Raw genomic sequence first — 12,066 nt, 5'->3', positions numbered from 1 at the left:
TCCATAAACATGCTTACATTTTTATTGGAGGAGCGACGTGTGTGCGTCTCAAGTGCCAGCCTGTAATAATCCCGAGCAAATATTACGTATACGCACTGTGTGCGGGTGCTCCCAAGTTTGCATGCAAGTGTGCCTGTGTGGGTTTGTGCACAAACTGAAAATATTATGGCTCACACACGTAGATGCCCTCCAAGGATTCGAAGTAGGCGAAAGATGCCTTTGATTTTTAGTTAGCGGCGAAGGCATCGACGATTTTTGCCAATTTTGACAGCAACTCAGGCCTTTGTCGTCGTCGCCGCATTATTTCCGTCACCTGCCACGCCCACTCGCAAAGCGGCCGTGGAGGTGGGCCGGGGAGGTGACAGGAATATTGAAAATTGCTCCGTGTCTTCATGCCCGGGTCCTACTGCCGCTGTAGAGCCAAACGTGCCATGGATTTCAAATGAAACGTGTTAGAGCAGTTAGAGTGAGTCAGAAAAATACTCATACGCCGCGTAAGCCTGGCACATTTTTACGTCTCCTATTTGTGTGTGTATGTTGTGTGTGCGTATGTGCTTGTGTTTGGGTGTGTTTGCAACTCCGTTAGGCGCAATTTTAATGGCTCAAACACACCGAACACACACAAACTCACACATTGAAAATCAAAGTGTATTTTGAGGGGGCGCCATGGTTTTTTTGGTTTTTGGGGTATCCCCGTGCATGTAGGTGTTGTACCGGAAATTTAATTGTGTGCGTGCTGGCGCAGTCAAATTTTCTCGTCCTCGTCATTGTCCTGTACCTTTGTTGTTGCTTTGTTTGTAAACAGGTGTAAAAATAAAAACTAAGGCACTCCCAGGCCATTATTGTGTTTGCATTTTGTGTTATATTTTGCGTTTATTTTTATGATCATGTCGCTCGTTACGAATAATGCCTGTGCCAACAGAATACCATTGCTGCCATAGAAAACAAACGGAATGAGAGGAAATCGACAGCGAACAGAGCAAAGGTGTCGGCGAAAGGCAGCAATCCGCCATGGATTTACAGCAATTTGTGCCCTTGCCCCTAGAATTGGCATTTACAATAATGGTTTGAGGATGCTTGGCTTCCCCACCAGGTTATCGTTTTCTTTTACAGTTCGAGCTCTGCTATTAGGTGATGTGGGGCCAACTTAATTAATTGCCGTAATTGCAGCTGTGCCGGGCTGTCAAATAGGGATTAGCACGTCCTCAGTTTATGTAAAAGGATGTGACTGATTCCCTGCAGATATATAAATAACATTGAAATGGTTTCTAAAGGTTCATATGACTTGAACCTTACCCGAAAACACATCACTCCTCTAATTATACCCAACATCCTCTCATCTTTAATTCGTGTTGTCTTTATTTATCATAATTTACCCATACGACGTGAATCGTGATTCATCAAAGCAACAGACTACAGCCTCTGATGGAAATATAATCCTTGAGACACTTTCTCTGGAACAGTAATTATCTTATGCATTAGCCCTAAAGTCAACTAGAGGCAAAACACAGTTCCATTACTCAAAGGGCCAAGTTCAAGGGGCATAAATTATGCCTAAATAGGAATTAACCAGGGCGGCGGTTTAGGGGGTTCCATTAAAAGGTTCTAGACTATCATGAACATAGGTGGAATAATTACTTTCAAGTTGGAATAATTATTTATTTAATAATTTCAAGTTTTCTCAGTTTTGATAGATCTTAGCCCCCTTTTCAACAAGCCCCTGGTGCTACCTATGAATATTTATAGCTGAACAAGTAACACTGCCTCCACAAGTATCTCATAGATGGAAATTCGACCAGGCCTACAACTGTTAATTGAATGTAAATGACTGAGGACCTCCATTCAATTACCCCCACCTGTGGAACATGTAGAGCTTCTAGAACCGCATAAACACATATATAGATGCATATTGAGAAGTATTATCAGATGCCGGTGGAAATCAAATCATGTTTTTGTTGCCGAGTTTGGGAAATCTATGCAAATGTGAGAACGCATAGGTGAAAGGCCAGGGATCAGCATAAATTAGGGATTCGCACCCAAAATAAGGCAGTGAGAGAAATTTTGTGCAAGGCATGTACTTGATTCCACTGAGGACTACTTACATTTCGCTCAGTGCACTTGAGTGGCTTAGAAACAGAAATACTTGAGTGACGATTGGCAGCTCTGAGAAATGCTTGAGTCTCGAGTGCCAGAAACTTGGCTAAGATTTCAATTTATTTGATAACATCACCCCTCCCCGGCAATTACACACCTACAACTCGAATGGATGTCTAAGAAAATTTCCCTTTTCCCAACCATATCGATATGTGTATCTGTGTATATATAAAAACTTGTCTCACACCATTTGGCAAATTCATTAGCACGGCGCACCTCCTCGGAGATTGGGATCCGAGGGGAAATTGTATTGGCTTTGCTTTTGACTGAAATGTCAACGGCATGCGGTGGGTCGAATGTCGATGGCCTGCAGTGACTAGGAAATTAATTAATAGTTTAGTCCGCCCCTCGCCTTGTCCGGCCCTGCCCTCCTCCTTATTTCAGTCCTTTTTCCCATCCTGAATCCACATGCAGAAGCCGGTGTGGGTGGGGGTGGCTCTTGGCATTCGGTTTTCAAAGCACTTTGGGTATATTGCAGGACCATTGCTATTAGCATTGATTGGAGACGTCCTTTGTTTGTCTGGCATTTGACCAAAAACCTTGGCCCGGACTTGGTTGCGGTCGGATTTGGCCTGGGTTAGGATGGTAATATGGCTCGTTGGATGATTAGCTACTTTGGAGTGTGTAATTATTGTCTCTTTGTGTCAGCCTGAATGTCTGGTAGTCGGAGGTGTGAGAATTCCTAGTTGCATTACTTATTGGAGCTTGCATTCAGGATGAATTCCTTAGAATAATGATATAAAACATTACTCTTTATTAGACTATTTATATTATTATTAGACTTACTGTCTCAAGCCCTATGAGATTCACCTTTCAGATCAGAAATATTTAGTTCCTGGCGGGTAAATTGGAATGTTGACTAAAACTTTGAAACCACTTTCTTGGAAACGTGGTTTATTTATACTCTCAGGGAGCTTCCTTTGTGTTTTTCTTGGCAACAGATTTTACAGCTACTTAATCGATGTAAACTTGATTTCAAGAACAACAACGAACCCGGCAAACAATGAGTAGATTGTAAGCAAACAATGTAACCAAATTGTGCCAACAAATAAACATAAACAAACCCCACGCCGAAGAGTCCCAGCCAGACGAAAAGGGCACAGGGCAGAGGACAGGAGCCGCGGGTCAGCAACAAAAGAAATCGCTTCAGGAGCCCGAGCAGGATCAGGAGCAGGTCCTTTGAATGACTAGATGACTTGGGACGGGGTTGGTGGTGGTGTAAATGCCAAAGCTGAGAGTGTTCAGTGATTTAGTGGCCTTGTGTTTACATTCGTGTGGGTTTGTTTGCATCGCAGTGTGCGTGTGTGTGAATCGTGGGTGGAGTGGGTGGTCTGATTGGGTTGAAGCTGAATAAATAAACAAGAAATCAGCAACAGCCAGCCCCGAAGCCTGATAAGTGTATAAGAAGCAGAGGTTCTGGAGGATTTTGTATCTGATTTGAGACTTGGCCAGGACTTTAAGTGTTTTATTTTATTTTTGGTGGAACGGGGTGGTAAACAAATCACATTTTCGAGTGTGTATGTTAACTTAGTTGTCTTTGAGTTCTCTCTTGTGACTTGCGTTTTTTTTCGTCCTCACAATTAAGTGTCTGCGAGGCGTTATTCTTGTTGTAGTGCTTTATGGAGGTGACAACTGTTTTGACATTTGACAAAGTGTTATACGAGAGTGGCAAGAACCAGATAAAATATTTTAGCCATGAATAGTTTACCTTGTCTTCGGCTCAAAAAGTTTTCTTTCCATAAGTGCTTATCTTATCAAGTCGTTGATAAATGCAGACAGGCAATAACATAAATATTTAACATCAATAAATCCGAGTATAATGAAAGAAGCTTGCCGCCAAGGAAGAACTTGAAACCTCAACATAAACATCACATCATGTTATCTTTTTAACGTACCTTTTATTATTTGAAGAATCGTTTTAGGTCATGATCCAATTAAAAATCTTATCAAATTTTACAATAACTTCATTATATTTTTATTACTTCTCATGAAGTTCAGAAATTCAAAAAAAAAACTATTTAGGAAATGAAAAAAAGTTTAAAGTAATTAACTATTGAGGTTTTGCCGCGCAATATTTTGGTGTACGTTATCTTAGTGGTTTTTATAATGGTTGCTTCCTGCCTTGATTTATTAATTTATGAGTTTATGACTCATAAAGTCAGCTACCGTTTTGCAGTTGATTTGCCGTATATATCCTATTGATTTTTTGTTTATCGCATAATGAACCTCATTAGAGCATAAACCTCATGGCTCTCTCCCCACTAAATGCAACCCATTGAAATCCCTCTAATCAGCTAACCATAAACTCGTACCAGAGTAATTAACGATTCTAGCACAAGTGGCAGCGATTTGTCAATCAATTAATCAGTGGGAAAACATACCAAATCTTTTTGTCTGTGAACACCCGGCCTTTGATTGATTTATGAGATGCTTGTTAGATATTAGCGATGGACGAGAAAATACCATCGGATGTTTGCGTGAAATGGTTAGCTGGGTAGTCGTACCTTCATATAGATTTTGTTGCTATTGGCCACCATTATCTTATCAGGCTGAATTTTGAACAAGTTGCCCGCAAATTAAAGCAGTGATTGGAGCGAAGAACCAAGACATCTGGAATTGTCTGCCCAACTTTATCTAGCTACGTGTTTTCTATTTGTGTTTGTGTTTTTTTTCAGTGGGTTTTTTTTAGCGGGTCCCCACCCATTTCAGTTGACTTTTATTGACATCGATTTGCCTTGACTTCGATTTGAAGCTCGGGAGCGTAGGGTGAACTAAAAACTAAATAAAGAGACTGACGCAATAACTTAGGCAAACATTTTGGTTTAGTTTCTCTAGTATTTTTTATGATGGCTAGGAATTGCAGGAAGTCGATCCTATCCCTTTTAGGCCTTTATCAACAGCAGAGCGATGGTCAGGAAGAGGGTAATCATGGGCAGAGTCTGTCCTGCGGAGTTGGAAAAGCACCTAAAGAGGATACATTTTTAAGTAAGAAAAGTTATTGAAGTTTTTTTTTTCTAAAACTTACCCAGTCTGGGTGACGTTGTTGACAGTACCACTCTGGAAATTGGTGTAAAGCGAAGCAGCATCGTTATTGACTTTCTCGGTAAGAGTGTAGTTATAGCCGAGCTTGGCCAGAATGAATCCTGCACTAGTCGAAGCATCGCTAGCATTCGTGTAGCTGCAGCCAACCAGATAAGTATTGTTGATGAGTTGCAGCACCTTAACAAACTTATAAGACGTATCTTGGCCCTCCAAAAAGGACACATTGTAACCGGCGGTACTGCCGGCAGTCAGAGTGATATTCGCAGTTTCACGGGGTTCGGTCTTTAGGTTGGTAGTACTAATGGAGTGACTGACATTGACCTGGACATAGCCAGACTGAACATTCACGTCCAAGGAAATGCAACCCACCGATGGGGCGGGATTGCGGGCCACCTCGAACCATGATCCATTGAACTAAAAACAAATAAGTTTCAGATTGTTTAATTTTAATTTTATGACCACATTCAACAAGCTTAATAAATAAATCTAAGGGCAACAAATTTCGGAATTTCAAGTTTGGATGTATTTTTTTTTTAGTTTAAAGTAAAATAAAAATTTAGTTCCACTCACTGCGGCATTGTTGAAATCCAAACTGGTGGCCTGAAGACAAGTCTGAGGAGTTGTTTGGGCCAAGACAGCCGAAATCACAGCCAAAAAGGCCCAACTAATCAACACACTTTTGCACATGATGTCACTTTTATCTTCCGAATACGATTTGATTTTTTCTCTAGAAAACACTTCACGATTCTGCGTTTCCTGCGATCGGTTCGGTACTCGTCGTTCAACTGAAGTTGCTCTGCACCCGGGACAGTCTTTTATACTTGTGTACTTTTTCTGTATTCCCGTATATTTTTGCAGCCATTATCGAGGGCCTGCTTTCAGGCATCGATTTACGTACATCTGACGCCTGTTATCGGCTCCACGGCATGACTAAGTTCAGCTCTTCGGCTTTAGTTATCAGTTATCTATTTTATTGTTTCTTTACGGCTTCATAAAAACTTCTCGGTCTCTGTCTGATTGAAGCAGTATCGAAACTGGTAAGCTCTTCGATCCTCCAGGTTTTTCCCGGAAACTTATCAATTTGCTCAAAAATAGGTTGGATGTCTAATTAAATACCAATCGCTAGAAAGTTTTTAAACTTTTTAATTTTTATATGAGTGTTTGCTATCGTTATTGATATCAAAGTTAGCAATACTTTTTGGCGATTCCGATATATTAAATACAGATTTTCACTAGGATCACGATAAGCAGATAAAGAGTGCTCCTAGGTCAGGGTCTTCTCTGCTTAGAGTAGATTTTATTCAGCTTTTAGTATGTTAAGATTAGGTTAATATGTTGGGTGGCCAATTTTTACATATTTTTTTAAAGATAAAACTTTAACCTCTATACGAAACTATAGAGGTTAAACTCTATACTTTACGCCACCACATTTAATTTTATAAGCTTGAAAAATTTAAAGTAATAATTAATTTATTGCGATCATAAAACACACACCTTTTTTCTATTCATTATTATACTTCACACGAATTTTATCTATTTTTTTCCACGCACAGAAAATTGTACCATTCCCCATTACTCATCTCGGCGACGCTCCGCAAAGTCATAAGCAGAGTACATTTTTTATCACATTACTCGTAGATATCTGAGAACGCCATTTAATTAAGAAAGTCATACACGCCTAGCTTTATCTTAATCTTTTAGTGATTTATCTCTCTGTTAAAATATCGCAAATGTGTAAGGGAAAATGAGTCAGGAAAACCTCTGTATGGAAATTATATGGGATCAGTAAAACAATCATATAATGAGAAATAAATCCAAGCCCAATACACATATTTACTTTTTTCGCAATCAAGAAGTTACAAGTATTGAATCATCAAACTTTAAATCTTCCACAATAAAAAACAAACAATAATAATACTTGTTGTTTAAACTTTGTATATTGTATATTTTGTATATTGTATATTATATTTATTACAATTTATTGACAGATTTTATTTTTTAAATGGAAACAAGAATAATATTAAATTCCGATAAAACCAAAGAACAAGGTCAAGGCAATCAGCAGCGTAGAGATAATTGCGGAAGAGTTCGCTCCGGCAGCATAGCATCTGGAAAAAATAAAACTTTAACAATATCTTAAACAAATAAGCTAAAGGAAGTATGATGATTTAATTATCGTTTTAACTTTTAACAAAAAATAAAAACGAAATACGTTGCACTTACGTTTCGCCCTGAGTTATCAGAGACATTGTACCATTAAGGAAATTAGGGCTATAGGTTGACGCCAAGCTTTCCATTTGATCAATGTTATCCGTGGTGGGTGTGCGATCCCGAGTGAGAATAATTCCAAAGGATGTCGAGCTATCAGTCTGATTTGTATAGCCGCAAACGAAGGTCACGTTGATGTAATCGGTGTAAAGGACTTTGAACACTGTATACGGGTTGTAGTTGGGAGGGTTCCAGTAAGTGAAGTTGTAGCCATCATGAACTTCGGTGTTATTGAGCACTGTAATCGTGGCGTTCATGGTTTGATTGACCCAGGGATAGTCTGGAGACACCGCGTAGGCTGTGTGGATCAGTACATTATCCTGAGTGGCGTTGGGGAGTACTGTGATGTTCACCTCCGTGCAAAAGTAGGAGGTGGAGGGCTGACGGGCAACCTCCCACCAAATACCAGAGAACTATAAGAGACATTTTTGTTAGTCCATGAAAATAATCCAACATTATCATTTTCACCTTATCCAGATCCACCGCTATACTTGAGGTTTCATTGCAAAGAGTAGAGGAAACCGTAGTCTGGGCCTGAGACGTGTGACTGCCCAAAATACACACGGAAAAAATCACGAAAAAAAATCCCCAAACATGGTACCCCTGTCGTGCCATTGTTGCGGTTGGACTGCTGGTGACTCCGCTTCAGATCACAAACTAAAGCTGGAAAAATTCCTCGGCTGGTCTTCAAGTACATAATTACCTGTCATGTGTCTGTAATCGATCAAATGATATCTCATGAGTTTGGGCTTTATATAAAGACGCGATAAAAAACATGCAACTAATTTACAAGAGAGTTGTCATGTGCACTTAAAGTCCATTCATTCGGTCAACTTACACTTGTCATTTAATCCTAATTTTTAGAAAGAATTAGAAAGCAGATTAAAAATCCATTCGTATACATTTATATATATTTTTTTATATTTAATCTTGTCGAAATTCCAGTAGGAAGTATACTTTAATGACTAACGCAGTTTCGATTAAAAATCATTTACATTTCTTTCAAGAAAACTTTTAAATATGAAAAAAAATCTAACAAATATTCTATTCTTATATTTTGATGCAGATTGGCGGAGAGTCGATCTACAAATCGTTTAACGAATTCCGATCAAAAATCGGGTGAATATTGGCATGGGGCAAAGATATGGCCAACGCTGGGGGCACATATTATCCTTCCCATGCATTTCCTCAGTTTTGAAAGGAACACCCCATAAAAATGGACAAAAAATTAAAAAAAAATTTTGTTTCTAGATTTTGATACAGATTGACGGAGAGTCAATCTACAAATCGTTTAAGGTATTCCGATCAAAAATCGGGTGAATATTGGCAAAGATATGGCCAACGCTGTGGGCCATATTGTCCTTCCATGCATTTTTGCAGTTTTGAAGGTCCACCCCCCATAAAAAGTGACAAAAAATCTAAAAATATTTTGTTTCTAGATTTTGATACAGATTGACGAAGAATCGATCTACAAATCGTTTAATGTATTCCGATCAAAAATTGGGTGAATATTGGCAAAGATATGGCCAACGCTGGGGGCCATAATGTCCTTTCCATCATTTTTGCAGTTTTGAAGGTGACACCCCATAAAAAGTGACAAAAAATCTAAAAAATATTTTGTTTCTAGATTTTGATACAGATTGACGAAGAATCGATCTACAAATCGTTTAATGTATTCCGATCAAAAATCGGGTGAATATTGGCAAAGATATGGCCAACGCTGGGGGCACATATTATCCTTCCCATGCATTTCCTCAGTTTTGAAAGGAACACCCCATAAAAATGGACAAAAAATTAAAAAAAAATTTTGTTTCTAGATTTTGATACAGATTGACGGAGAGTCAATCTACAAATCGTTTAAGGTATTCCGATCAAAAATCGGGTGAATATTGGCAAAGATATGGCCAACGCTGTGGGCCATATTGTCCTTCCATGCATTTTTGCAGTTTTGAAGGTGACACCCCATAAAAAGTGACAAAAAATCTAAAAATATTTTGTTTCTAGATTTTGATACAGATTGACGAAGAATCGATCTACAAATCGTTTAATGTATTCCGATCAAAAATCGGGTGAATATTGGCAAAGATATGGCCAACCCGATTGGGGCCATTTTGTCCTTCACATGCATTTCTAAAGTTTTGAAGGTGACACCCCATAAAAAATGACAAAAAATCTAAAAAATATTTTGTTCTTAGATTTTAATGCAGATTGACGGAGAATCGATCGGCAAATCGTTTAAGGTATTTCGATCAAGAATCGGGTGAATATTGGGAAAGATATGGCCAATGACGTGGGCTTAATTTTTCCCCTAAAATCCAGACTAGTATAAAACATACAAATTAAAATAAAAAAGAAAATATATAGGATATTACGTCAGCCTTTCGGACTGGCAATGATTAAAGGTTATTGATTAAATTGACTTTACAATCTAAACTATGTTTGCATAGTGGTCTGATACTGATTCATTCATCATATGGTGGAAGTAGTTTTGCGATAAAAGTGTTCTCCTATTTTAGTTTGTAGCTAATCAATATTGAAATTAATATCTAGACAAGCTAATATATTCATAGAGTTAAAGTTTTAACTGTGTGCGACTTGCTTTTTCACTAAGTTACCTTTAAGACCTAGGATATAGTAGTTCCGTTTAACGTGTTATTCTAGTGCCAATCAGTTGAAGCCATCGTGGATACAAAATACGACTGTTGCCGCCTACGGTATCGTAAGTCTGTTAGGTGATAAGACCATTATCATATTTGATACGAGTTACACTAGCTGAAGTGTTTCGCAAATAGTTTCTGGGCCAATGGTCTGCACTTCCACTCCAGGTCATTGCTCAATACTGGAGAACAATGCCAAACACGCTAAAAATTAATAAAAGTTGACCTACTTTGTCAGGAGCTTCTTGGAAAGAACTCTAGTTTCTGAATGAGGCCCCACGTGATGAGGCTCTCAACTTTAGACTAGAAACTTGTAGTGAGTGGGTGTGCTAAGCCTTAGTGATTATGCTAACGGCTGCATGTCGTCGACGTGTCCTGTAAGCCCTTAAAAACGCCTCTAAAGCGCATTAATTTTAAATGTCTTACATGGCCCCGAAGAACCCACTAGATGGGATATACAATGTATTTTGTGTGCGTGTGTCGAACATTTTGGTACAGTTGACACACATTTATAGGCTTTTGTCTCGGGAGTCGTTTTGCCATGGAAAAAGTTTTCCAACTGCCGAAAGTTCACTGGCAAATGAGAGAAAACTAGAAAACAGGAAAGCCGAGTGCAGAAGTTGCTGAAAAGGTGACACACCCTCAACTGGGACACAAGCTAGTATCTATTATTTAATTAAAACTGTTCGCAGTGTGAGTCTAAATAATTTAATTGGCCCATGTGTGAAAATTGTTAATGAATGACAAAACGCTCCTCGGCCCAGAGCACAGCTGGAGTACAACTTTCTAGTATTTCGTCCAGAGAGTTCAGGAGTTTCGAGCTAAAAGTGAGCGAACACCGAAACTTTTGATTAACCCAGTATGTTGTTGAGGTGTGAAAGCGTTTCCAGGCCACCGAGCAAATTGCATAAATAGTCTAATAATAAAGTTTATGTGCTTTGTTGAATTCCTGATTTATTCAAGCGATTAATTTGCGCAAAAAGTCTATGAAATTGTGGTGCCTAATGTTTGATTTATCTTTTATACCTTTGAACCAGCCAGTGATGATTTTTGTTGTCTAGGTCAGTTTGCTCTCATATTTGAAGGTGAACTTGAACCTAAGTTGGGTGACATTTGAGGCCTTCCCAGAATTCAATTAAATAATCTATGCGGTGAATACGATATTATTCCATTGAAGTTTATTATGTGGGCTGTGTGGCACGTGGAGGAAGCAAGCAAAAATAGAGAGAGACTTGGGGACGAAATCGAGAATATTTCCGTCGTGATTCCATAGGTTGTGGGTAGAAAACAGGAATTTATCATCTAGCTGCATCCACTCAAGTAGCACTTTCTCTGATGTACTAGACTTAATTACCTAGAAAAGCCCCGTCGCTTCTGAAAAGCTACTGCGCTCTTGGCAGCCCATGGAAGAGTGCAGCCCATTGACAGAGTAAAATAATTAAGTTGTTTATCTTAATGCACACATATCCCTAACACACTGCCACTCACATGCTGCAAGTAACTGTTAATTACACCACTGGCTGTATGCAAAGCCCCAAGAAAAAGAAAGAGAAAGGCAGGAAGAAAGTGCAATGCAAACTTTCTATTAAACTGAGTCGTGCAGGAGTGCTCCCCTCCTTCACCCCTCCCGACACTTAGTCCCTGCTCCTTGCCCGAGTCCTTGCCCAAGAGTGCGCACTGCGCAAGCCAATTTAAATTTTAAAATAAGCACATTAACTGCATGCACAAGCGCTAAAACAAACCCAGCCCACCCACACTTTCCCTCCTTTCAGGCCACACGCGCGCATATTTAATTTGCTGCAGATTTACGCCTTTTCTTGGCCTGTTGCCGTCTCAGTCTGGGAAAGAGAGCAAAGAAAGTAGTAGGAGCAAGCTCGGTTCCTGTCTTTGCATTTCCAAAAGAAAGTTTGCTTTTGGTGACTGCTTTAATTATTTTCCACGTCCC

General features: G+C 39.2%; 2 protein-coding genes across 2 annotated transcripts; both read right to left on the bottom strand.

The window, feature by feature from the left end:
- Positions 1–4,812: 4,812 nt before the first annotated feature.
- On the bottom strand, positions 4,813–6,071 carry LOC6501305. Its single transcript, XM_001954925.4, has 3 exons — positions 5,767–6,071; positions 5,180–5,610; positions 4,813–5,118 (listed from the first exon to the last, which is right to left on the bottom strand). The coding sequence occupies exons 1-3, from the start codon at positions 5,881–5,883 to the stop codon at positions 5,037–5,039; spliced, it is 630 nt and encodes a 209-aa protein (XP_001954961.1). The 5' UTR covers positions 5,884–6,071; the 3' UTR covers positions 4,813–5,036.
- Positions 6,072–7,114: 1,043 nt separating this feature from the next.
- LOC6501304 lies at positions 7,115–8,149 on the bottom strand. The gene is made up of 3 exons (XM_001954924.4): positions 7,933–8,149; positions 7,420–7,877; positions 7,115–7,304 (listed from the first exon to the last, which is right to left on the bottom strand). Exons 1-3 carry the CDS (start codon positions 8,077–8,079, stop codon positions 7,217–7,219), a joined length of 693 nt encoding a protein of 230 aa, XP_001954960.1. The 5' UTR covers positions 8,080–8,149; the 3' UTR covers positions 7,115–7,216.
- Between the last annotated feature and the right edge of the window lie 3,917 nt (positions 8,150–12,066).

The sequence above is a fragment of the Drosophila ananassae genome, chromosome 2L (genome assembly GCF_017639315.1).
Source record: "Drosophila ananassae strain 14024-0371.13 chromosome 2L, ASM1763931v2, whole genome shotgun sequence".
Classification (NCBI taxonomy): Eukaryota; Metazoa; Arthropoda; class Insecta; order Diptera; family Drosophilidae; genus Drosophila; species Drosophila ananassae.
This window is presented reverse-complemented; position numbering and strand designations above follow the sequence as displayed.